The following is a 27,002-nucleotide window of genomic DNA, read 5'->3' as shown; positions in this document are numbered from 1 at the left end:
TAGCTGTCTTCTGAACTTGTCTCTGCCACTGTCTTTGACTTAAAACAAGACATGTAAACTCTCCATACCTCAATTTGTCCATCTGTGAATTTGTTACGTTTTTTGCTACATGCTTTACTGGGGAGCTGCCTGACTTTGTCCGTTGATGGTTGTAAATTGCATTTAGACTGCTGGGACAGTTAATGAAATGTGTTAACGTTTCAGGTTGGTTACAAACAGTCTGAACATAAATACTGTCATTTCTGCTAAAAGTATGTATGCTTTGGTCATCAGTGTCCTTGACCCTCTATTCCCTTCTTAAAAGAGGATGGGACTTTGGATCCCTTACGGAGATTGGTCAAAGTGAGAAAAGGACATAAAGATGAACAATTTTCTCCCCTTTCTGCCATTTTAAGAAGGCCATCAATCCAGTCTGTGTTGCCTTGATCACGTTGTGCTTCATGTCTGATGAAAATTATGATTTTTTAGGAGCATTTTGAAAGAATGTAGGATTGGTTTGAAGGTGCTAAAAATGGAGATACAGGAAAGATGGTGGTTGAGCAATGTGAAGGTAGTTAGAAGGAATGACTATGGAGATGAAAGCTAGGTGAGGAAATTACATGGAGTCTTGAAATGTGAGAGGTAATAAATGTGAAGAAGTGACAGCGTTTCACATGGGATGAAGAACGAAGTGGAAAGTGGCAAGTGCCACTTGGAGGCAGGAGGTGTTTGCAGAACCATGACATGAATAAGAGGTGGGAGTGCCACATGTGGAGGCAGAGAGAAAAGAACAGATTTATGAACATCTGGAAGAGAGAAGCTGAAGAAACTGAATGTTGCCGTAAGGTAAGAAGGAAGCCTTCTGCAACTGTCAGCTATAGTGGATGAGACAAGGTTAAGAAGGGAGAACTTAGTTTTTACACATCAAGTTGAAGTTAGTGTGTGGGTGAGAATGAAACCATCAGCTTAACCCATGGAGCACCCCAAGGTGGTGAGAGACAGGCTGCATAATTGTGTTGAAACCAGGGAAGTGCCAAACATCCAGGTCTGATAGCACCCAGCAAGGAAGAAGAGGAGAAGAAGAGAGTGGAATTACCACAATTAATGAAGAATCAACAGGAGGAACCAGAAGAGACGCCAGGTAGATTTGCATAATTTTTGGATGGACGTCAGGAGAATCCTGCAGAAGGAAAGCAATCATCTACATGAACTGCAGGTGGGGTGTGAGCAACATAAGGATAACAAGCCTTAGAAATGACCAGAGAAGAAAATCAGCAGCAATTTTAAAATGCATGGAACAGAGAACAGAAATCAGTAAATAAGGGAAGAGAGAAAGCTGTGAGCCAGCAAGAGTATGTAGCATTTTTCAGGAATATAGAGACAAATAGGGAAGAGAAATAAGTTCTTTTCAGGATTAAAAAAAAAACCAAAACCTCATAGCTGAGGTAGTCTGGGTAAGTGAGTAAAATATCATCAGAGCTGGGAAAGAATTTGACTTCCAGAATTTAATAATGATATGATACGTGATACAGGAAGACTTCACCTTGGTTTTTAAGACTGGATAATGACTTTGTGACCTATTTTATTCATTAACTGGGCACACATATTCTGAGAACTTCTGTCTGAATTCCTGGCTGATTTACCTACTGGGATGCACCACAGTAGTCCTGCAACTCTGCCCCCAGTTGTCCAGATTTGGGGCATGTTGGAAGATGTTGCAGCTCCGTTGTGGCCCATGCACACATTTCTTTGCTGTGTAAACCAAGATGCAGGGAGGAAGAGAATGGGATGCTGATGTGTACAGACATGAAGCTGGACCTGAAAACCCACATGCACTTCCAGGCCCACTACTGCAGAGGTGTCCACCCAAAGAACGTGGAAGCCTATAGAGTTCCTTTACAGAGTTACTTTTCAGAGCAGACCTGCAGCCTGATGTTTCACATTTCAGTAAGTCTTTCTGCTTTGCTTCCATGAAAACTTGAAAGCAGAGGATGCTGTGTGTTGTCAATAAGTGCTAAGGAACCAGTTAAACTAGGCAACAGCTTTTTAATTTTCATTTCAGATGGTGATGTAACAGTAAATTTTGAAACTTCAAATGGGCACACCATAGCCATTGGTGAAGAAACCATACAGGAAGAAAATGTGGTAAAAGCCAGTGGAGATAATGGTACTTTATCAGAGAAAGCATCAGCATTGGAAGGAAAAAAAGAAGATCAAAAAGGTAAATGAATACATTCTTCACAAATTGTTTTTCGCCTACTTAAAATATTAACATGTTCTTCCATTAGCACCAATACATGCTGTGAGTTCTGTTCTGCCACAAGGATGCCAGCAGAACCTGCCGAGAAGATAAGGCTTGTGAAACATCAGTATTTCGTCACTGGTAGGCATGCCTTTTACTGTGGATGTAGTAAGGTCATAAAGAGAAGCATGGTCTAAGCGTGAAAGTGTGTGCAGAGATATTCGATTTCTGAATTCAGTGTGAGCCTTTCCTTGTAGCCACGGGCAAGCTTTGGTTTCAGGTTTTCCTTTTGTGAAAGAAGACACTAAGTGCATATGCATCACCTTGCAATGTCATTGTAGAAGTGGCTCATGGGTTGAATGTTCAAAAGTGTTTAAGCCACTTAAAAACCATGTATCATTTTGAAAGTAACTTCACCAACTCATTCCTATTGGTTTTCATTCAATCTTAAACGCTTGCAGTCCAGCTCTTCAGAAATATTCAAGGGGCTATATCACTACCACAAACTGAACCTAGGTCATTTATGGAAAATGTACTTTATGACTATAGAGTTTTCTATAGATGAATTGCAGTAAATTCTGCTAAATATTTAGCAGTCCCAGAGTCCATATTAATTTTGTTACCTTTACTCAGATCCACCTCGGTAACAAGTGTTTGACTGAGTAGGGGAAAAGTAAAGATTAATGCCGAATCACAGGATTTGGACCAGTTTTATTTTCTTTCTCTAGCATCTTGCATAATGCACCACTTCTTTTCCCTGTAAAAAAGTGTTCTTAAATACTACTGCATTTATTGGAGTTTCCTAGAGGAAAGAACAAGGATACAAAAGATCAAGAACTTCATGACTGGCTGTTAGACTGAGCAGCCTTTCCAATGTCTTCTAGTAATCTCTGCCCAGTGATGAATGAGCCTCTGGAGGTTGAGAGGGTCAGTTCAGCTAACACAAAAATTTGAATCGTTCTCTAAGCTATGTTAATCACTTGACTATGTAAAAGGTGACTGGATGTCCAAGGAAAACTGCCTTTCTTGTGAGATTTCTAGTACTTCCTGTCTCCCAACAAGACAGAAATACAAGATTAGCCTTTTTCATGACATTTACATACGTCTATTTTTTGGTGCCAACTAGAACCAGATGTGTATTGGGTCAGGGGAAAAGAGTTATAAAAGCCATGGAAAACTCCTTTAAAATGGTTCAGGTTAACTTTGGGGTTAGATCAGACCGCTTATTATTTTATGCATCCCTAAATACAGCCTTTTGGAACTGTCAGGTCTTGGAAGTTTTCCTAAGGTACAAGTTTTTTTAGAAATACACATTTCTAACTATGTTGAAATCCCCTCTAGCTGACTTTGCAGAATGTAGAACTCCAGTGAAGCAGGAAAGATTCAATATCTATTTCAAACGCATTATTATATTCTGCACTCCCTATATATTGTGTTGACCTTACAGGGAGAAATTAAAAATGATTGCTGTACAGGAGCAGACTCAGTACAGAAGAATATATAGCTATCACTCCAGTCCCTGTCAGAAAATGAAGTATATATGGAGGAAGGAGAAGGAAAACAAAAAATGAGCAAACTTGGTATTCTAGGCTTCATAGAATGTCAGTATGACCATATAGAAGATGCAAAACACTTCAAGTATACTTCCTCTTACATCTAAACATGAGCTTCTTCTATGCATAAACATCTTGAGTCCCCTGAAAAAGAACAAGACAGATTTATTGCAGAGGAATAGTCTGCCCAAAAAAGGTGTTAAGGATCAAGTCCACACATCAGCAACGGTGTTACACAGTGCAAATCCAGTACAACTCACTGGATAGTCATTGTGACTTCTTCACTTCAGTTATTCTTTACTTTATAGCACATTAAGCAAGAAGATGAGCCAGTCTGTTGAACTCAGTGGAAGAGTGGATGCCCACTGCATCTCACAGATGCATCTCACCTGACAGATTAATCCTCGGTGATTTTTTATGGCAGATGCAGTAGGTATGCGTTACACCCACACCCATTGGCAGAGCGAAGTAACAACTGCAGAGTGGAGGTTTGCTAATGCTCACAGAGCATCAAAATCAGAGCTGAAGCAGGAATATTTAGCTCACTGTCTTCTGCTCAGACCACAAAACATGCTGGTGCTTCAGATCACAACTCTCCGTCATGAGAAGTGAGATAGGTGGAGTGAATACTAGCTGGACAGTCAGGAGTAATGGATGCAAGTTCATCTTTAGTGAGGCTAGTGTTAGGCTTTTTAGAGTCATGAACTCTTATGTGTAAATCTTGAAGGAAGTTATATACACTTTCCCTGTTCATAAGACCTGAAGACAGGATTAATTCCTGCTGTTTAGTAGCACGGTGTGCTGCAGTTCCAACTCTGGCCGAATCAAAATGTTCCAAAAAATCCATCTTAGTCCCTGAAAGTTATGAGGTTATTTTAAAATGCTTTTATGAAATGGTGGTGGTCTTTACTTGCTCTCTTGTTCAAATGGGTCTTGAAAATGACCTTCTCATATAAATATGATGATGCCTGCTGGTGATACAGGCACATTGTGATAATATGGTGAGAGTTGGCAGCAATGCGTGGTAGAAAGTGGAATATGTTAGGAGTTAAAAGAAGTTAAAGGAAAAAGGTTGTTTCAGCATGAGCCATGGAAACACAGTATCGACAGGGCAAACAATAGGCTCAGCCATGCAATGTAAAAATGAGTTAAGCAGAAGCGAAGGAAGAAGACGACCCCTGAAAGCTGTTCCCTGTGCTGCTGCAGTTCCATAAACCATGTACCCATCTGCTGCCTGCCAGCTCACAGGTGCCTTTCGTATTTGGTGAAATAATTCCCTTTGGCAATTTAATAGTGTAACTGTTACTGTTTGTAGTAATGATGAGATGTCAGTCATCCAAGCAGGGTGTTTAAAAGGAAATTTCTCCATTATGGCAGGATAATAAGAAGCTGCTGACAGTTTTACATAAAACAGGTAATTGATGGATAAAGCTTTGCAGATGAGAAATCAGAGAAATCTTTTCCCTAGATCATTTATTCACAGTATGTTTGTACTGGGTTGAGTTCTGAATTCTTTTGTTTTGTTTTCTTTTGACTAAGAAAAGTCACTAGCATCTTTTGCAGAAAATAAAGAGCTAAACTGTAGCCATTCTCTGTGAGCAGCCTGGAAAGCATACAGAGCAGCAAGTAGACAGGCAGCATGTCAAAGTACACCCTGGTTGTCTGGGCAGCAGACCGAACTGTACCATCGTGCCAGGGCTCCTGACCTGTGGTGCTTGTCTGCAGTAGCCCCAGCAGACCCAGTGCTCCAGGTTGCAGGTGGGGTATGAGCATCGCAAAGGGATCCGAGGAGTATCTCTGCCTCCTGTCCCCTACAGCAGTGTTGGAGAAGACCAAAAGCCACATCAGTAGAATAGGTGTCAAAATTGTTGCTGTTTGCCTCCCTAGGTATAGGGACATAGCATGCTGATGCAGCATGCATGCTGCACATTGTAAAACCTCCTGGTACTGTGCCAGAGCTGCTTTTCTCCTTTCCACCCTCCCAGGATGTCTCTGGCACACAGGTGTACCAGAGAACCCTGAATGTGCATCTGAGTTCAGTTTGTAAACTCAGGTCTTACTCATTTTTATCATAGCAAGCTAAATCTTTTCATGATTCTGGTAGATACTTCCACATTTCATTGTTGGCTTGAGCTTGAAGAAGTGAAAGGCTCAATATCCACTAGCAAGGTACTGCCGGGAAAAAAGTAATAAATTTCATTTTGCATACCATCAGTCAGTTGTGTTAGATGCTGCTTTGATAAATAATTGCATTGCAGGAAGCCAGAGCTCCGTTGCAGGTGCTGTGGGTGTTGTGGGTGACATGGAGCATAAGCTTCTGAAATGTTCCTATGCCGTTTATAGCAGACTGATCCTTTCAGGTTTTCTCATGTCCTTCAGTGAAGGAAACAGTTTGTAGTCTTATTTCCAAATGAATTCGTGGGATACATGCGCATAATGTTTTTTCCCCACAGGATAACTCTGAGAGCTGGCAAAGGTTCCAAGTCTCAGTATGTTGGGTTCAGAGGTTCTTTCTTCTATACTTTGTCTGCTCTCCCTTAAATCTGCCATTAAATTTAGTCTTTTCTTTTTCTCATGGGTAACCAAAAAAAAGAAGGTTGGAGGCACAAGCTCTGGTCTTATGAGCATGCATCGTTGCTGACCAACGCTTTAGTTTGTCTACCAAGAAATGTTGTTCAAAGTCAAATTTTCTGTGTTCCTTTTCTCAGAGGTCTTTGCTTTATTTCCCCAAAGTGGAACAAAACCTGTTGAATTTAAGATAGTAACCCTCATCTTCCAGGGTCTCAGACAAGAGCCTGATTTCTCTCAGAAGACTAATCCTGCAAACCACTCACTGTGAGAGACAAGGCAGACTTTCTTCCCTCTTGTGTGCCTAGCTGGCTTGCTACACTCCTGAGCTCTGTAGATCATCGATATGAGCACCATACATAAAAGGGGTTTTTTTTGCCTGACTCCCAAAGAATCTCTCACTCCAGCTGAGTTATTTGCTGGCTAAAACCAGTTCTTCTAAGAATAGTGTATCTTCGATTCATCACCTGAACTATGTAAATGAGGCTGAATCCAAATCTTCTTAAAAGGAAAGCTACTTTGTATAAAGCTGTATTTGGGCAGAGCCTGTCCACTAAGTCAGCCAGGCTGGCTCGTGCCAGTAGGCTGACGTGAGAGGCACGCGCTTTCACCCACAAAAGTTGAGAGGCAGAGGAAAGCTCCTGGTTTGTAAAGCTGCTATTTTTTTTTTTTCTTTTATAGGAGAGATATCCTAATGTGGCTCCAGAAATAAGGTTGTAGACGTAATTTTAATGAACTAACCATTGAATTATTTGAGCATATCTGTACAGAAAGTATAAGGGAATGTAGAAGCCTGCATGCCTTTCACTTTCCAAGTCTCCCATAGACCAAGAAATGGTAAAAGTATGCAGCTGACAGTGAAGGTGTTTTAGGTATTCTCTCTTGATTTAACAGCTTACTTTTTACACAGAAGTTGGACAGTTAGCAATGTAAAATGACAGTCAGTGGTTTTTTTTTTTTCCTTTTTTATCTTGGAACCAATGCAAAATATCTGAACATCGTTGCTTTAGGTCAGATGTTACACCTGTCCCTATCTCCCCTCTCCTGTTTTCTACACTGTCTCTGTTACAAGACCTCTTGCACATGGTGCTGTTGAAATCATAAAGTAAGTAAGGTCTGGAAGTCTGCAGATGTACAGATCTGCTCATCCATCTTCAAGAAAGATGAATTCAAAACTGCAAAGAGAGCTGTGAAAAGAATCGTGAGACAGCTGTTCTTGTTCAGCCTAGCAAAACGGAGAGTGAGAGAGCCTGAGTGTGTTTGATGAATGTAACAAGTTGGTATATAGCCAGGAGAGAGCATGGCTAAAGGACAATGCTGGCACAAGTAGAAAGGAATAAACAGTGGCTTGAAATACATTTAGACTGGAAATTAAAGGACGCTTTCTAACAATTAGAATGGGTCTTTTCTTGAACAGAATTTTAGTGGCAATAGCAGGAACAAAAAATGGAGCTGGTTAAATCTGAAGTTTATGAAAGGATTTGTATGAGTTGACCACCTGTATCAGCACAGTCAATGAGTCCAAAAAAGAGACAAAAGACACCTTGTCTTGCCCTGTGTCCCATGTTTCTGAATGACAGCTTCCTGGGTTTTGATTAATCAAAACACAGCTCTCTGCATAGGCTGGAGAGGAAACTCATGATTCTCAAAACTCTTATTGAGTTTCATTTTGCAGGGAGTCATCCTGCAAAAGACAACAAATTCTAAGTTATTTCCAACTTCCATTTTACATAGTGTTACTCCACTGAGTTGTGCTCATGTTCCAGGAGAAGGGTGCTTTGCAGTTGATGTAGATTATATGCTTGTGCTGCAGCACTACTGGTTTTCCATGAGGTAACTTCATGTCACTGCTTAGCTGTAGAAACAAAAATACCAGTACTGTATGACAAAATCCTGAGGTAGAAAAGCTTTGGCCTTCGGTTCCTTAGACGTTCACAAAAGTAAAGAAAAAAATCTTGTATTATGCAACCCAGTCGTGTATGGCCTCTGAAACTATGCCCAGGATTTTCATAGGTCCATTTGGTCCAGAGTTTGCAAAAGGTCCCACATTTAGCTTCCAAAATAAGTCATCTGATTTTCCAATGCATATAGCACACTGGCGTCTCTCTGAAAGTCTTTGAGACTTGATGAGTCCCTACAAGAGTTGTTGTATACGGAGTACATTGTAACCCTGACCATCATTTAGGTGTTTACATGAGAACACAGGTTTCTTAAGAGTCTGGCCCCAATCACAATTTCTGGGAACAAGAAAATCTGGTCTCAGAGTGAGCTTTCTTGAAAATCTGGCCTTTGGAAAATTTATTCTAAACATAAACATATTATTGATCCAAATGCTTAATGAGACATTAACATTTGCTTTGCTTTCCTATTTAAAGAGTAATTTATAGGCGGGTTGCTTTTACAGCAGATGTCTTGATCACGGCAGCAGTGAATAAAAGATATTCCTATCTGATGGTCTTTTGGAGACCTTTTGTTAAAAGATCAGTTCGTGATGAACAGATGTCTACATTAAGAAAAACAACAGCAATAAAAATACATTGCAGCTGGTACTGAGGTACCTGGGGGATTGGCTTGAACAAATAAATGGGTCTGAACTGATTCAGATGCCTCCTTGTTTTGGCAAAAGATGCAAAAGAAAGAGCAGGCATGAAGACCAAGGGTCCATATTCAAGGAGAATCATGTTAGGGAGGTACAGTTACAACATAATTGTATCTTGAGCTATTTCCAGACATCAGACTATCCCTGTCGCTGTTCAAGATCAAGCCACTGTTGCCGTTATTAGTTATTTGTATTATTACAGTACTTATGTATATACCAGGAATTTATTGTAGTGTCTTACATAAATGCAGAAAAACACAAAAAAGTTCCAATGGACTTGCAGTAAAAGAGACGACACTGTGGTTAGGCACCGAAAAACAAGAGGGGACCAGACCAGGATAACAAGCACAGTGCCGGCAGCCTGAAAATTGTCAGTTTTGACGTCACAGCAGAGGGGAATTTGAGGGAGGACAGTCAGTGAATGTTCACAAAGCCTGAGGGGCAGCAGAGGAAAAGCAATGAAAAGCATCTGCTTCAAAACTTGGCTTGTCGCTGACAAAAACTGGTATAACGGACTGGTCAGGTAGGAACTGGAAATCTGTATCTCAAGAGTAAATGAGAAACAATAGTTTGGGCAAGATCAGACTGACACTGAGGGCAGTCAAGTTTGTACCTGATGAGATAAAAAAGATGAGCTAACAGAGATAAAAACGACAAAGCTAATAAGACGCCAAGAGGGACAATATATTCAAAGGCAGTCATCTTTACCACAGCTTTCCTCATGGCTATGAGAAAAGAAGATTAATTGGTCAAGGCCAAGAAAAGGGCATGTACGTAATCAAGGGGCAGTCAAGACTCAATGAGAGCTGTAACTGTCTGAGCAGATAGAATGCTGCTGTGCAGAAAGAGTCTGCCAGTCTTTGGTATGATGTACGTAACAGTATGGAAAGAGCTGTCCTACGTAAAGATGCTATCCCAGTGATGGCAAGGTATTTCAGTTAGAATCAATGTTATATAAATTGCCAGTTTTAATCACAAGTGAAGTCTGCAAGCAAGAACTTTGATGTGAATGAACTGTTCCAATTTTGGTTTTCATTTATAGTTTTTAGTTATTTCTCTAAAGAAAATTTGAAAATTATTAGTTGCTTGTCACTAAGATGTGTTTATTTGCAACTAAGTAAAGCTTTAGCCTTATATTTTGTACTTTTTTTCCTGAATTAGAAGATAAATTGTACTACACATGATTTAATCAGTTATATAGTTTAATGTAGATTGACCGAGATTCTAAATAATTGCACTGTACTACTTTAGAGTATGGTGAATGGTGTATTTCTCTTTACTAGGTTATTGTTCTCTTTTTAATGTTTTCTCTACTAATATGACTGGAAACAAAACACGGTAATGGTGTATAAGTACACAAGTTTTAAATTCTTTCTTATTAGTAAATAAAATTTTAGCATGCTGAACCCATAAGTAAAAGGTATATCAAAGAATTGTTTACACTTAAAATTCTTTCTGATCATCGTGTCCTTCAAGATCTTCAAAACACAAAATCTTATCTTCTCTTGCCATGTTTGTTATTAATGGAATTAAAATTTTAAAATGTCCTGCTTTTTCAGAATTAAATCAGTTTTTCAACGTTGAATGAAGGTAGGTAGAATTTCACAAGGAGATGCTTTTTGCTATAAAAGAGGAGAGCAAAATGTAACAAATATGTATGTTTCTTTCTTCTTCCAAAGTCTTTCTCTGGTCCAAAGTTCTTTCTCTGGAAAACAAAGAGGCAGTACAAGAATCTGTGCTTGAAAGAATCTGTTTGAAAGCTGTAAAAGGTTGCTATGCAATGGTTCTTGCAAAACATTAGCAAAAACATATTAGTCTATAATGGGCTGGAAATAAAGGAGGAAGACACTGGACAGTTAATGTCAGTTCCTCCCGTTCATGAAGAGACATATGTGTGCATGTTGCTTTTAATAACTGCAAGTGATGCATTAGGTTCATGTTAACAAGCCTTAAGCTAGAGGTTGAAAAGGCTTTGTTTCTGAGATGAAGAATGTCATTGTTGTCCAACACATTATTTGTTTTTCATCTGCTAATCTTAAAATGAAAAGGTGCTGCTTATCTCTTGGAAATCTTTTACATGGGAAGGAAGAGAACCAGGAATGGCCATTTAATGTCTGTAAGAGTGAGGTTCTAATAGGAACATACTGCAAGAAATGAATTGGTTTCCTCTCGAGTGATAAAAGAGACTGCTGGAAGTCCTTGCAATATTTGCTTGGCTCCTTTCTTCCCCAACCACTGTAGTTTTTAGTAACATGCAAATAAAGCCCATATGATTCTGATGGTATGCTCTTGCTTTTGTAATATCCTTTTTCTGGAAGATTTGGGAAAGCTATCTTGAGACCGAATGGGCACAGAGTTGGTGTAATTGAATAGATAAAGATTCCCATCTGGGAAGAGCTAGTCTTACAACCATGGCAATTATGTTGCAAAATTTTATGTTGACTATAAATGGCTTACTACTTTAACATTACCGTTGGCATTAGGCGTGCACTTTTGAAGTGAATTTCCTGGTCATCCCCATTTAGCCTTCTTTGGTTTGCAGAGCACACAAGCGAGGTTTCTTTTGGATGAAACTAAGCCAAAAGATGCATTCAGGAACTTGTGCTCCCGCCACTACTGGGCATGCAATCTACAGAACTAGCCTGAAGCTAGTCCAAAGTCAAGTCTCCTGAAATGCACATTGTGGACATTGGGTCCTCAGTGCTACCCTTTCACTCTACAGAGCCATTCCTATTGCATGATACAGTGTAGATACAGTCCAAATTCCCATTGACTAAGGAACTGCTGATTCTTGAAAGTGCAGTCTTGTAACAGTACCCAAAGAGCTTCCAGGAGAGGAGAGCATTCCCATGGCCAATAATACCCTATTTGATTTAGCTTCATCTCTTTCTGAAGAGTAGAAATACCCTGGGGAAGATACCCAAAATAAAGTTGCTATGAGCAAGCAGTCTGCAGCTTAGGAGAATAGGTTGCTTCAGGGGAAAATTTCAGCTGCATAGCCGTATTTGAACCCATGGCTGAGAGAGTGGCCCTGTTCACATTCAGATTCACATGAATCTGAGTTTTATAGCCTGTTGATCTCAGAGGGCTGGAAACAAGCCGAGGGAATTTGTTAGAGGAGTAAATGGCATTTCCCTTGTTTAGTTTGCAGCCAGCAGTCTAGTTGGGGATACTGAACGTTAAGGATGATCCTTGGAGGTCTAGAATAGATGAGACTAAGAAAAGTGCCAGGCAGAAGTCTTCCATGAGAAGGGCTTGAATTGAGACGGATGGTAATTTTTTTCTGAGATAATACTTCAATGAGAGGCAGAAGATGAAGAAGTGTCTCTTGATTCCCAAGAGCTCAAGCAGCAAAAAGTAGTCATTGTTGTCAGGCTTGCTGTTGAATGTACGTGGCGTATGTCTGTGTCAGTTGGCTTCTGTTCACTTTCTTATCCATAGAGAGCACTACTGATCACTGCCCAGAAATACCGGCATCCCATGCTCCACCACAACCCAAGCCTAAGCCTAAATCTAAAAAAGCTCCGCTACCACCAAAAAATGCTATTGCTGCTTCCACCACCACCAGCCATAAGAGTAACGAAGCACCTCATGCTAAAAAAAAGGGAAAGGCTCCTGCTAAGCAGCCTCCTCTCCCACCGCCCAAGCCAACAAGTCACAGTGCAAATCGAGAAGCTGGTGAGTACTGCACAGGCAGTGCCAGTTACAGTGGGTGCATGTGCATGGGGGTGCTTGGCTTGGTGTTACGATAACTTCTGCCTTTGTATATAGCAGTGTTACTAAAGAGCATGCCACAGATGTTTTTAGCTAGCTTGCCGCTGACCTCTGGTTCTGCTGTCTGCAAACATCCCAGACAACGGACAAATCACTTTGCTGTTTAATGAATGTATGCACAACACCAAGCACGTCAGAGACGATATTGAATTCCCAGTTCATGTGTGAATGCTGCAACTGCTGAAGAATCAGCAGGGAAAAAGGTGACTTCTGAAACCAAACATCTGAGTTGCCCCAAAGTAAAACTACTTTGGTATTGCTGTAACTTTCTGCTGGAAATATCTGCTATTCCAATTAATTTGACAAGATTACAAGATCTCAAAGAAGTAAAGGATAAAACCATGAAGACATCTTTAAAGACTGTTGAGTAGCAGTTGTTTTAGCTGGGAAAAAAAAAAAAAAAAGAATTATAACTCATTAGAAATGGCCAGGCTTCCCTGAGCTGGTTGATGGCTTGCCGTGATTCTAAATACGCACTGGAAATGGAAAATGTCAATCATCAGGCACATAGCAGATGTGTTTATCACAACACTTTTAAAGTGAAATTCAGCAGTGATGCTAGATCAAAGATTATAGGTAGCTGTTCTTAAGGTAGTAATCTCGAGTCTGAATGGTTGTAATATAGACGATGACCAAAATTAAAACATCCAAATATAATTTGAACACAAGCAGTGTTGTGATGAATAGACTGTATATATGCATTGGCGAACTTACATGAGCCTTGTGTTTTCAGTCCTCTGTCAGTCTTTGAAAACCCTTCAGTCCCTCCAGTTTTCTCTCCAAGTATACCTCTTCATAGCTTGTACATTTTGGCATGTTTTGTATTTGAAGCACACAGAAGAGGACTGTTCGAAAACATTGCAAGACTGCTAGAGTTACAATAATAACTTTGCCATAAAATATCCATTAACTTGGTATTAACTGTCCTTACTACATCAGACGACCACAAGAATAAACATTTTGAAAACCCAGAATTTGCTGTTGTATTTCACATGCAGCTGGAAAACTCAGTTCTTCCTAGGTGAAGGAACCTTATAACAGCAGACCTTTCAGAAATAAAACAACCCATCACATAAAGAAGTGTTTATACCAGTGGTTGGTAACAAGCTCTCAGGTATCTGATTTCTTAAATTAGAATACATTCAGATTCCAGATTTGTCTTTTTGTATCCTTGCTGAAATGTCATGCAATGCTTGAGACCATATGGGTGTGAAATATATCCATGTATGCCTTATATAAAATAGTACCTATTCTACTGGTAATTTCTTCCAACAGTAAAAGTACATTGTGTTCATTTGAAGTGGGGCAATACTTAATAAATAGAGCTGATCGGGAGCAGTATTAGTGCAAGAGGTTTGTCAGATCCCTGTGAAAGTGAACACATGATGATCCAGTCCCATGAAGGAGAAGAGGAATATGAGTAACAACTGAGCCATGGCTCTTCTGAGGGCACCACAGCAGGTTTCCAAACTGAAATAGTGGGATTGGGAGAAGGGGACTTAACGTAGGCATGGACACGTGCCAAAAGGCAAATAACAGCCATGAAATTTTTCGTTTAATCGAAATTCAAATCTCCTACTGAAAAAGAGGCATGACAGAAAGTTGTCAGCCAGCCCAGTCAAAACTAACAAGAGCAGTAGCACTTTTGACCCACGTGGAAGTGTAGGGAGTTTTTCCCTGGGAGAAATCTTTCAAGTTTCTTTATCTGATTGCAGGTCCAGAAAGCTTCTGAGAATAATGTAAGGGTTTTTTCAATGGAAACATCTTTTGACATTTTCCCAGCAACAGTTAATAGTGTGGCTGTGTATTTGTATTATGCTGGAGTTCTTAAGTGTAAGCATGAAACTGGTTCTGTGGACCTCCAGCCTGTGTTGAAGTGCTTTGCTGGATCAGAACCAGAGACCTTTCTTACTACCATCTACTTGCTCAGTGAAGTTTCTGCTAAATAATATGCAGGTTGGAGCCACCATCTATTTCCACTGCAGTTACGAACTGCTGCCTATACCATTTCTTTGCTTCCTTTTGATTTGCTGGTAAGTTAAGTCAGTGATTTGTACTTGATGTGGATGATTAGTGCAGTATCAGTAGATTTGGTACAGTGCCCTTTACAGTCACCTTGCAGCACAAAGAGGGACAGTGATTTGCCTGAAGTTTCTGTGGATTTTTCCAGATCTACTGAAAACCTCACAGCACTCTAAATGTTTATAAACCATGTATAGAAGAGAATGGTATAATCTGTCTTTTGAATTGTTTTCCGTCTTCTTTGAGACTGAGAACAGTCTCACTGTGAAAGCTATTTTTATATCGTGAGCTTATTATGGCCAGTATCTGTATTTTGGTTCTATCTTAATCTGCTGGGGTTTTGTTTTTATTTAAATGCTTATAAGTAAAGTAGGCCTTTCAGCAGATTTCTATTACAGCTTTCTGTTTTACTCGGTAAGCTTAGCCGCAAGGCTGCTGTGTAGCTTTATAATGCTTTCATTTGTTCTCTGGAGGTTAATGCATTTTTACTACAGCAGAAGTGTTTGAGTTGGATGCATTTTGATGAAAAGGCCTGAATCATAAGATGGTTGTCATTTTTATTGCTTTTTAAATGAAAGTCAGAAGTTTGAAGCTCCCAGTCCAGATGGTGGGTGCATCAACACAGCAATCAGAAATGTGGCTGGAATGCACATGGGCATGCAGGCTAGCTGAAATCTCTTGCAAACTTGGGCATTATACATATATGCTTCAATGTGGTAAGTATCATGGGATTAAACAGCAGCAGCACTGGGCAGCTTGTACAGCTAGTGTTAAAACCTTGTTTCACTACATTTTCAAGGCTACCTGAGTTGGTCACTGGTAAGATGAAGAGCTCCAGTACATACAGGAGGCCTTCAATGCCTCCTCCCTTCTGGAGATCATTTGTGCAGAGTGAGATGAGTGGTTTCTGCCTCTGTTTTATGAACGTGCCCAGCTGGACTTGAAAGTACCTCTTGTTTTGCTGTCCCTCTGCTGCTTGCCATTAACTAGGAGTACACCACTTGCAATAACATTGTGAAAGGTAATTGACTGATACCCGTAATGGTCCTGAGGTGTTCATTGAAAAGCATAAGGAAAATCATGGTAAACACATTTGGAATAAGTAGTGGACTTTTTAGATGACATCCAGGCAAGTTGTAACGGGCCAATGCAGAATGCTAGAATCAAACTCTCACCCATTTGTAAGGTCGATCCCCTCCACTGTTCTTGGGCAAGTATTCATTGTTTCAGTTTTTCCCACCTCAAAGGTGAAATATGAACTGCAACATTTACTCATCTCAAACATATAGATGAAGGATTGTAGAAGTATCAAGTGTATTTTTTTCTTTTTTTAAATATCAGCACGCATCAATCCATGCAGAAAGAATGGTGCAAAAATCATATAGTTGCAAGACTGTAAAATGCTTTTTCTTTTCTTATTTTAGGTAGTTCGTCTCATGCAAAAAAACCACCAGTCTCCAAGTCCTCTTCATCACCATCTCCTTCGTCCACATCATCTCATCCCAAAGCCTCTAAGGAGACTTCCAGCAAATCGGGTACATCAGGGACTCCCAGGGGCAAGAAAAAACCTGGGAAACAGTCAGCCCCACGAACAGCGCCGGATGGGGCTGCTTCTTCCCCCTCAGGTGCCACGGCCAACAGGTTGGAAGTGAAGGCAGAAAAACCTGAGCCTGAGCAACCTTCCATAGTAATTTCCGAAACGGAGGATGCAGACCAACCGAGCAAGCTCGTTGTCCCCCCTCCTCCCACCGCTGCCCCTCCTCCACCTCCACTTCCACCTCCTTTTCCTGCTGCAGCTGGTCAGCCCGCTCTCTCCTCAGATGCCCAAGATGTGTCAGACGGCTGCGTGGCAGGGCCGGCCCTCACCGGATCAGATACTAAACCTCTTTTCCAGACTGAGCATGGCACGGATGAGAGCCTGAGCAGTACGGCCCTAGACAGCGGTCCAGATGCTAGTGGAGAAGACACAAAAAGGTGAGACGGTATGGCTGTCGTGGGTGAGTGGTAAGACCCACAGCCGAGGAAGCCACATTTCTTCACGTAAGGGACACTGTAGGCACGTGGGGATCTCTTCTGTTTCTTCTGCTGACTGGTAATAGCTTCTGTTGCATCCCAGCACAATTTGTTCCTTGCCAATGCCTTTGAGCCATTCACCTGCAGTACCTCATGTTTCCCCAGAAGGTCTTTGCTCATAACCTGCTTCCTACGTCGTTGCGTGGCTTAATGTGACCACTGCAGTCAGCAGTTCAGCTAGTAGCTGATAACACTTTTATTTCTCTCTCATAAAGGCAAACAGGAAATGATGCTGAATTACAAGGGGGTTTTACTTTTTTTGTGTATATCATTAAATATCCAACTGCTAAAGCTCTCAATTTAATAGCTGAATTTACTTGCACACTTGAAAATGACAGTTTCAGGCTTCGGTTAGTAGGTATTTGGTCTGTCACTGCCTAATAGCTTGTCTAAGTCTCAGGTACTATAAAATCTAGTCAAGAGAAAGGTCATAATTACATTTTTTAAGCAAAATAGTTGGCACCAAAAAAGAAACTGGCTTCTTAACCTGTCTTTTCCCTGCCACGGGAACCAGCATCTTTCATAACAACCCAAAAGGGTTTAGTCTAGATGCCAGTGGCCTAGAGACTTTCCTTTAAGTTCTCGCTGGTACGTCTGTGCCAGCATTACATTCCTGTGCTGCTTTTCCCCTTGCTCTACCCTTCCTTTACATAAAGATTTTTCCAAGGCAAAGGGCACTCTGCTGCTGATTTCTATGTTCGTCAGTGATGGGCATGAACATTTTGGACTCAACAGCAGTAAAACTGTATTTATAATAAATAGAGTTAGGCTTCCAGAACAGGAAGCTTTGCACTCCCATCTGCTCTCCGACTCGCTTCTCTCACCCCCAACTTTATGAGCTGTTTTTCTCTTCTTAGTAGCTTTTATGTACTGTTGGTCCCATCCCACAAGAAATAAAAAAGAATTAGGATTTTTCTTTATAGAGGCTTTGCAGCACATCATTCCAGATTGTTTGCATCTTTTTTCCTAACATACAAACATACAGATAGGTGCACACATCCACATACTTTATATATGTTTTGTATATGTAAGTTTTTTAGAAAGAGAGAAGTTAGTTTGAATAACAGAACTTTTATTTTCATACTTGCTTATACAGTCTGTCTCCCATTTGTGTTTGGTGCTGCTTGCATTAATGTGACACCGTGTCTGCTTATGAATTAACAGCTTGGCTACCAAAGAAGACCAAGAAGCGGAGGCAGCTGACAAGGCACACTCTGAACCGGTGGAAGAGGCTTCTGACGTGGCTGCCCCTCCTGAGAGTGAAAGTAGCAGAGAGAGCCACAGCAGTGACTCGGACTCTGACGGGCCGATACTGTACACAGATGATGACGATGATGACGATGACGATAATGCAAGTGCTGAAAGTAAGCATCCCGACGACAAGTTGCGGGCTACCTTTTGCACATTGCGTTATGTGAGCATGCCTGACCTATGCTAGTGTGAAGTAAAGAGAGGTATGGCTGCATGGGATGATTTTAGATGATTTAGTGTTTTACCACTACTGAAAAATGAATGTCCCATTTCTCTCAGACAATTGTGATCAGAAACCTGGGGCCTGGGCAATGGTGAGAGCAGATCAAGCGTTGTGCAGATGGGAGTGGAGGTGGGAGGAACAGGTTCAGAAGAACATGAGGATGGAACAAGGCCTCCACGTTAGGGCATCAGCAAGCCATTGACTTTGCTCGCCCATGTCATGAACCTCTACTCTTAAAGCACCAGTGTGGCTTCCAACTGAATTGCACTAGAGATCCCAGAGTTTCTTGTGGGAGTAACAGGTTGTGGTGGACGACAGAGGAAGCCCATCAGTCGTCAGCTTCACTGTCTGAAAGTCATTTGTTCCTCTTTGATCAGGAAGTTTTACGCATTGGAGCACCTTAGCAGACAGAGCAGATCACAGTGGATTACATCTAAGTTTACAGCTTTGAAATTTCATCTGGGGTCATGACTATATCATCACCCTAATTTGGCAGAAGTCCTTGCTGCTGCTGAAGGGGGTTGTCCTGCCCACCTTCTGCCTAATCCCTGCTCCCAGCTGTTCATTCTTCCCTTAGGCCAGCGCTCATGTTTATTGTTGCAGCAGTGGCTGTTGTTGAGCTGATTTTCAATAGAATCAGTTCCCTGATCCAGCTCACCCGATGGTTGCACCTTTTCTGGGGCAAAGGAGGTGGCAGCAACAGGCTGTCAGGGGTAGAGAAGAGGGCAACTCTATCTCTACCACCTGCAGGGTGGCCTTATGTCAGAATAAAATGGCCATCGAACCATGGCTTGAGAGCCTTGCCCGCAGCCGCTCAGGAGGAGGTGCTTCTCTGTGCTTAGTGAAGAAGGCCTGAACACGAAAGTGCTGCGTACCGAAGGGGGGTGAGGGAAAATGAGTGTTTGGTGTTTTTTGCTTGGCCACTGGTGCAGCAGAAGGTGAAGTGCCAGATAGCTCAAGAGGCTGAAGTCTTCTGCAGTTCTGCATTTGGTTTGAATACAATCCAAAGTGGTAGCTACCAAAACTTCATGTATTCAGACAGCCTCACAGTGTCTTTTGAGAAGTGAGCTGTGAGCCTGTGGTCTTACCAAACTGCCTTATGTGGTGAAAATCTGCCAACGTAGGACATATGTAGCCCCCTTGGTCAGAATATCAAGAGACAAGGGAAGGACTAAAGGCTGTGAAAAATACCCTTCCTTCCACAGCTGGCTGAAGCTAACACTGACGAAATTGCATGGCCCTTGTGCCTACTGTTTTATGGATGAACAGATTGCTTCAGTGCCTGCGGGTTCCTGCCTAGGTTACTTTACAAGCACTCAGAGCACTTTTCTAAACTGTATTTTTTGTTTCAATTTACAGATCAGTTAAAGATGAAAAGCACTATACAAGAACTAAGTGGTATTTGATTGAAAAAAAAATTGAAAGAATGAGGGAAATGATGACAGAATGAGACTAAATCATTTAAGGCTGAAGAAAAAGAGCAGCAGGTTGCTAAATATACTAAGTAGATAAATAAACCAACCTGTAATGTATCAGACTTCAAAGACACTTAAGTGTGTATTTGTAATTTTTATCCTATCACTTCACAGATGACAAGTGATATCTGTAAAACTCCTCTATCAATTTGGCTGGTAGCTTTTTCATCCAAGCCTTTCAGCTTTTTATTATTGTGAACTGAGCTAAAACTATTTTTCTTTTGATGTTAATTAAAATTCCTCTACTGCATGTGGGAACAAGACTGCTTTGGGGAGGTATTAAAGTTCTCACTCAGAGTTTGTGTCTGTAACCTAAGCATGAATGAACTAAATCTACCCTCCTCCTCCTTTCCTCAGGCTCTTTGGCAAGTAAAATTCGTCGTAGGGATACTCTTGCTATCAAACTTGGCAACAGACCATCTAAGAAAGAATTAGAAGACAAAAACATCTTGCAGCGTACATCTGAAGAGGAGAGGCAGGAGATCAGACATCAGATTGGAACGAAGCTAGTGAGGTATCAGTCGCAGGGTAAATGTGGTTTCACTGGGCAGAAGTGGAGGAAGAGAATCGAGAACACTGCGTTCACATTTTAAATGCAGCCCAATATGCGGTGCCGGATCTTCATGGTACAACTGTCTGGAAAACAGTATTTTTATTTCTCGCAAAACTTTAAAATGTCAATAATGCATTTTTGTTCTGCACGAAACACATCTGAGAGCTTCTGGGCTTTTGGGTTGTTTGGTTTTTAAAAAAAAGAGAAAAAAGAGGAAGAGGATAAGAGTGACTCCATAATAATCAGTGCCATGGTGCAAGCTTTTTCTCAAATTGGTTAGCAGGGACTTGCACTTGTATATACCCATTGGACGGAGTAGTAGTTCCTGACACACAGAGCATGCCTGTGCATGTTCGTCCCTTCTGGCCCTCCCCATCCTCCTGCTCTCTAACTCCTTCATTATTCATGTGCTGGTTCCAGCAAAAGAAATGGAAGGAGGCTGACTTTGTAGGTCAGTGTTTAGTGTTTTACTGTGCCCACCTCTGAGGCATGTCTTTCTCATGCTCTTTAACTGCTATAGGATATATGTTACTTTCTCTTCCTGGACTTGAGAACATTGCATAAAAAAAGACTCATTTTCACTTGCATTTTTACAAGCTTTTTTAAAAAAAATCCTCATAAATGTTAATTTTGGCTTTCATGGTCTCTGAGAATAGACTACAACATGTCTGGATTTTCCCAGACCTGTCCTTGTTTCTCTTGTGCTCAGAAATGTTGTCCAGACAGATTTGGAGGATGTCCTGTGTTTGTTGGAGATTTCCAGATATTGGGTAGTCCAGCCGGTACTGCTCCAGTACAGAGTATGGCAGCCCTGCATCAGCACTTAGCACATGAGCTGAGTTGCTCTGTGAACCGAGTGGCTGGCTAAGTCATTTGTTTCATCCCTTAACCGTAAGGGTGATACAGCTATTGTGCAGAGCCCAAGGGTCATTTTTGTTCCGCTAATAAAGCGGCGTGGTTGTTATCACTGCTTTCCTGACCGAATCCCAGCTCCGGCGATCACATCCTGCTTGTTGGTGCTCCCTCGGGGGCTTGAACTGCAGAAGCCGCTCCGGTTCCTGCCCTGAGCTCCTTGTGCAGGGACATTGCTGGTTCTGCTGGGAAGGTGGCACGCTCCCCGCACAGCTCTGCTTTGGTGGCAGGAGACAAATGTCCGTGCGTGTCAGGGCTGTGGTCATGCCTGAAATCACAACCAAGTTTGACGCCAGTTCCTTAAAAATTCCTGGCGTGGTGGTCAGCACCTGGCAGCATTGAGGTCTGGTGGGAAACCTGTTCCCACAGCTCGGTCAGGGTTGGGTCAGGTCCCAACCTGGGACTGCCTACAGCAGGGGCTGGTCACTTGGGGTAAACCTGCCCGTCCTCCCCACCAAATCTGAAAGTCTAAGCGTGGTTTGAATGAGGAGGGTTTCATGAGGCCAAAGACAATCTGTAGTGAACTGTGTGAGGTTTGCTGGACAGAGAGGCATCTATCTTTAACACATCTGCAAAATTAATTTTACTGCTGAAATTTTTCTTGCTCCTTTTCTGAAGTCAACAAGTGAACCTGTTTAGTAAATATAGAGACAATACCAACCATGTTCTCCACTATACAAACCAGAAAATTAATATCTCAGGGTTGGGGTTTTTTGATGGCAGTTGTTATATATAGGTAACTAAATAAAATTAACTTTCAATTAAAACTCCCAATTGTATTGTATGTACAAATCAGTGAGGAATGCACAGCTTATGTTGTTGTTTGGTTTTTTTTAAAAATAGGATTTGCATTCAAAATATCTGAGAATAATCTTACGATTGCACAGCTTATCATAATTATGGTGCTTGAGGACAAAAAGGGTTTATGAACTCTTTCATAAAATTATACCTGTAAATGAGGAATTTAAATTTACTGGTACAATTTCTGTAATATTATGCAAGTATCAGTTATTTATGTGTTCCAGTGGCAATAGTACATCTTTTAAAACAAATGGCTACTCAGTACTGTGGTTACATGCACAGTTATTATAACTGTGTCTGGAAATTACCTATGTTGTTGAGTGCCTCTGCTGGGAAAGAACAGCATGGCCATATGAGAAACACCTTTTAAGCTGTATTACAAGGCATAATGTGTTATTTGGATCTGGTTTTAAATCAGTCACTTTTACTTTGTTCTCACAGGAGACTTAGCCAGAGGCCTACAACTGAAGAGCTAGAGCAAAGAAATATCCTAAAGCGTAAGTATTTTATTCAGGTTTCAGCTAGTATTTACTTAGAAAGTGAGCATATGTTGGATTCATATGGAAGCCTATCATTGTTGCTCTAGTGTTAGAGAGAAATTATGTTCTAGAAAATAACGTGTCAACACTAGATCTATATACTAACCTGTAATGGTAGCTGTGAAAATTGCATATATTGAAGATGCTGAATTTTGCTTGTCTCAATCCCACTTCTTGAACCTGGTCCCAAAGACCAGGAATGACTTAGATACCCCTTAGAAGTAGTTCTAGGCTGGTTAAACTTCTGCCTGATTTTTATGAGGAGGAGGAGGGAATATTAGTAGGAGGCGGGGATGAGATACAAGGGCAGAGGTTGGAAGGTGGAGTAGAAAGAGGATAGGAGAAGTGTTCAGGGGAAAGTGAATAGGTATATGCCAACTACTTCAGCATGCTAGCCTTCATATCCACTTTTGACATCTTCTGTACTGAAACTTGCATGAGACATTCTTACTGAATATCTTTCCATTGATTAAATCCTTCCTCAGTGTCCCTCTTGAAAAATTTAAGTCTGTAATTCAAATAGTCAGGGGCAGAGGAATGAAGTACATTGGATGTTTAGCCTCTATACCTATTCTCCCATTTACTTATGTTGGTTTTGTTCTTAGGCTGGCAAATGCTTCAGAACAGGCATTTTTTGTCTTCCTTTGTGAATCTTTCCATAATATGGATGTTACCGAAACACATACTGTAACAGTTGCCATGCCCAGCTCCTCTAGCCCTGTGTTCATTCTGCAAGGGTAGCTAGTACTTGATACTTAAGTAGAAGAAATAAATGAAGAAAATGCACATGGAAGCATTTCACACATAGCAACAAATCCAAAAAGTCGTCTATTGTTAAGGTATAAGAACTTTCTAAACTTGATGTAACTGAAAGAGCAGGTATAATGCTGTTATTTCCAACAACCGTTCAGAAAAGTTGGAGTTTATCTGTGCAACCCTGGTGCACAGCATGATGATGAAAGAAAAGGAAATGGGCTGTTTACCTGACAAAGTCCATGGCCTGATCACTCAGTCACCTGCTCAGGCCAGCAAATCAAGGAGACGTAGCAATTATTGGCTTTCAGGCAACCATCCATGCTAATGAAATCCTACTGCTGTTGTCTAAGCTCTCAAAAGCCAAATAGTGCCATGTCTTATTGAAAAGGGAAGCTACAGTTTATGCATTATGGTGCACAGGAGAGGGGTCAGGGGACTCCTGTCCAATACATAATGTGAACAGACTTTCTAAGACTGTAATCTCTGAACCTATAGATTGCATAGATAAATAAAGATGAAATTTGAAATATGAACTTTTTGTTATATGACAAACCGCTCATGCTGGACTATGTGAGAAAGGTAATTCCAAAACAACTTTGGTGGGCCAGGATGTGGCCACTGAGCTGGGAGCACCAGCTGGGCTTCCTTACTGCCCTCTCTGTCTTGCTCATCTCGAGATAACTAATCTAGCAACGAACATGCGATGTATTTAATATCCCTTTTGCCATTGTTTATTCCGTTCACTGATTTAGCAATAAGTAGCTCAAGACTGGAAAGCAGTTAATAGATTTCTTCTCCTGTTTCAGCTTGTTTACTTTAAGCTTTTGGCAGTGTACCAGGCTTTGCACTCAATGCCTCCCGCCGTCCTCCCCTGCTGCTGCCGGGGGGCTGTCTTAAAGAGGCAAGGGAGAGCAAAAAATAAAGGCTGGGAAGCAGCATTATAAATCACAAAAAATCACCGAGTCATTGGCGAGCACATGGAGAGTCCAAAACTGCTTTTTGCTCATCACTGAGCTATAAAATATTTTGAGTTGATAGTGATCTGTAAAAAGCAACGCGAACCAAAGCAAGCCGGGGTTTGTGGTGACAGTCTGACTCAGAGCCCTTTCAGGGTGCAAGTTCTCTCTCAGCTCTGAGGCACTCATATTATTTATCAAAATTATTACATTCCCTTCCTGTGGATCATTCGAAAATGTTTACTTCTCTTAAATGCCTTTGTTGTTGTAGGCAGCTTTTGTGAATAAGTTGGGATTTCTTTCATAAAGCTTCCTTCCTCCTATTTTTAAGCAGTGGATGGGGAGAAGGGGTTATATCATTGCGTGTTTGTAAACTGCAGCTAAGGGAAAGTATTGTTTTGAGTAATATTTATCAGACTTTGAGGTTACATTAAGCCGTAAAGGTCCAAATGTTTACTTCAGGATTAAGTTCAGCCCAAATCTTTCAAGAGGTCCAGAAAAAGTCTGTATTTTTTCTTTTTTTGTATTTCCAGTTAGTGAGGAAATCTGTCTTGCAAGAAGTTTTGTTTTGATAATATTTCCAGATAAACCAGTTACTGAAAATCCTGTGACCGAGTACGATTGCAAGACATGGCAGGCGGATTTCTATAAAAAAACAATTTGGATAAAACTATCCAGACTTCTGAGTCTTCCCACACTAAAATAAAGTTACGGTAACTCAAGAGTCCACTTGAAGGAATAGATAAAGCCCTGTGTTTTTAATACAGGTTTCTTGTGTACTGGCTTTCAGCCAGTAGTATTTATAGTATTGCATTATGGCAAAGAAACTTTTTATTCTTCCAGGAGTTTTAGATTAAGATAACTGTATTTTTTCCTGTAGTTGTAAGGGACGGTGAACTTGTACTGTGCACCTGCATGCCTGCCAGTACTGGCTTTGTAGCAAACAGGGTTTATCTCTTGATGCTAGTTAAGGAATATTAATGGTTATCTTTGCTTGTAAAACCAGCAAAGAGAAACTGCTTTGTGTGTTCCAGAGCACTGCAAGAGGCAAGCGCTTTGTTTGTCTTCTCTTTCTCTTTCCCTAGCAAGCCCACAGAGAAGTCTAAACATAGCGAATCCCATAGGGACACAATGGAAAGTTCGGTTTTACGCTCCGGGAGTACTTTCTGGTCAAGAACGGAGCAGTCCTCCGGCGGAACAATTTTTCTCTTCTCTTGTCCCCTTCTGCTACGAAACAAATGTGCCACAGAACAGAAGGTGACCAGATTTAATATGGCAAAAGTTGCAGGAGCAATAATGTATAGATGCCAGGGATGCTGCTTGTTCGGCCTTGACCGGTGGATTGTTTAACTCGAAGGCCACGATAAGTGATGCTAAACATAATTGTTTCAGTTAGGAGTCAAATCCCAGTTTGACCTCTTAGGAGCTGCAGGCAGGGAAGGAGGGAAACTGTAGTTTTGCTAGGATCTAACTGGAGACTCCTGCAAGCAAAGGGCGCTCGCTGAGCTGGTCCTTTGCCAGTACAGCAGCAGCGGGACATCTGAGGAGGGGACTTGCAGCTGGGAATGCTGTGTTTATATTTTCTTTCTCCACATCACACAGATTAAATCTGCTTTTAAGGTGGAAAGCAGTCAGAAGTGTGTTCCTATGCATTAATGTGTTCCTGTTTGGGCAAGTGACTCAGTTCATACCTGCCGCCAAAACCTGGCCCTCCAGCTGGAATTTTCCACAACACCTGAAGGAAGCAGGAGCACGAGACCCATTATTTTTAGCACCACACATCTTCTTAACTCACTACGGCAACTTTCAAGACTTTTACCTTAAAAGACCAAAAATACACTGTAGGTTTTACTGTTGGTAGGAATTTGTATCAGGGCAGTGTTTCTGTAGCACCGGGCTTAAAGCAACACTGCCCAGTGGGCTGGAGATGGAAAATAGGTGCTTTAGGTACGAGTCAGTGCCATAGACGGCGGGCCGTTTGCCAAACAGCAGATTCCATGTATTAGCAGCAGCCACCAGATTTCAGTCCCTTTCCTTTAGCTCTTGAGTTTTATTCGTAGAAGTAAACCAACTTGAATGTAGAAAACACGTCCTGCCCCCTGACCTCTCACGCAGAAGACTGTCTGTTCCCCACGGGTTCGATCCCTTCCTGCTTTGCCCGGGAGTGAAGGAAGCTCCCGGTGCCTTCTGTTGGAGTTGTCCTCCAAAAGGTGGGCTTCCAGCCCTCCTTGATGGCCTGCTCCAGGACCTGGTTGGACCCTCTGCCCAGCAGCTAAGATGATGGCCTTGCTCATCTCCCATTTCTAGGTGGTTTCCCGTGTCGAGCCATCCCTTCGTGCAGTCATCTGCTACCCACAGGGAGGTAGCTTCACAGCTTGGGATAGGCAGCTAACCTTCAACCTTCCTAAATGTCCAGATCAACTTTTTTGAGTTATTTTATCCTCTCGCAACATATAGAAAAACAGTATTTCAGGTGGCCATGCTGTTGGTAGTTGTTTCTTAAGGTATGCATTAAGCAGTGTGAGGCCCTATTTCTTACATCAAGCGTCTTATTGCTGCTTCTTAGGAGACACGGTAGTTTAGATAGCAAAGAAATGTCAAGATATGAATAATGCAGAATGTGTTTTACAAACTAAATTAAGGAAAAGGCAGTACAGCAATGTGTATATCCAGCTGCATTTTTTTCTGCTGTGTCTGCTGCTGGAGAATTTCTGAGGTAGGACTTA

The 27,002-nt window shown here is 41.4% G+C and overlaps 1 protein-coding gene across 2 annotated transcripts in view; it reads left to right on the top strand.

Annotated features, from left to right (window-relative positions):
* PHACTR2 (phosphatase and actin regulator 2) overlaps positions 1 to 27,002 on the top strand; it is a 146,349-nt gene that overhangs the window by 104,562 nt on the left and 14,785 nt on the right. The window contains exons 4-9 of one of the 2 annotated variants that reach the window (XM_050893359.1): positions 2,042 to 2,200; positions 12,383 to 12,619; positions 16,162 to 16,711; positions 17,975 to 18,174; positions 20,117 to 20,273; positions 22,467 to 22,522. In XM_050893359.1, coding sequence (XP_050749316.1) covers positions 2,042 to 2,200; positions 12,383 to 12,619; positions 16,162 to 16,711; positions 17,975 to 18,174; positions 20,117 to 20,273; positions 22,467 to 22,522 — 1,359 coding nt within the window. The remainder of the gene's footprint in view (positions 1 to 2,041; positions 2,201 to 12,382; positions 12,620 to 16,161; positions 16,712 to 17,974; positions 18,175 to 20,116; positions 20,274 to 22,466; positions 22,523 to 27,002) is intronic. The other variant, XM_050893360.1, reaches the window with a different exon arrangement.

The sequence above is a fragment of the Gymnogyps californianus genome, chromosome 3 (assembly GCF_018139145.2).
Source record: "Gymnogyps californianus isolate 813 chromosome 3, ASM1813914v2, whole genome shotgun sequence".
In the NCBI taxonomy this organism is placed as follows: Eukaryota; Metazoa; Chordata; class Aves; order Accipitriformes; family Cathartidae; genus Gymnogyps; species Gymnogyps californianus.
Note: the sequence above shows the minus strand (reverse complement) of the source record. Positions and strands in the feature narration are given on the sequence as shown.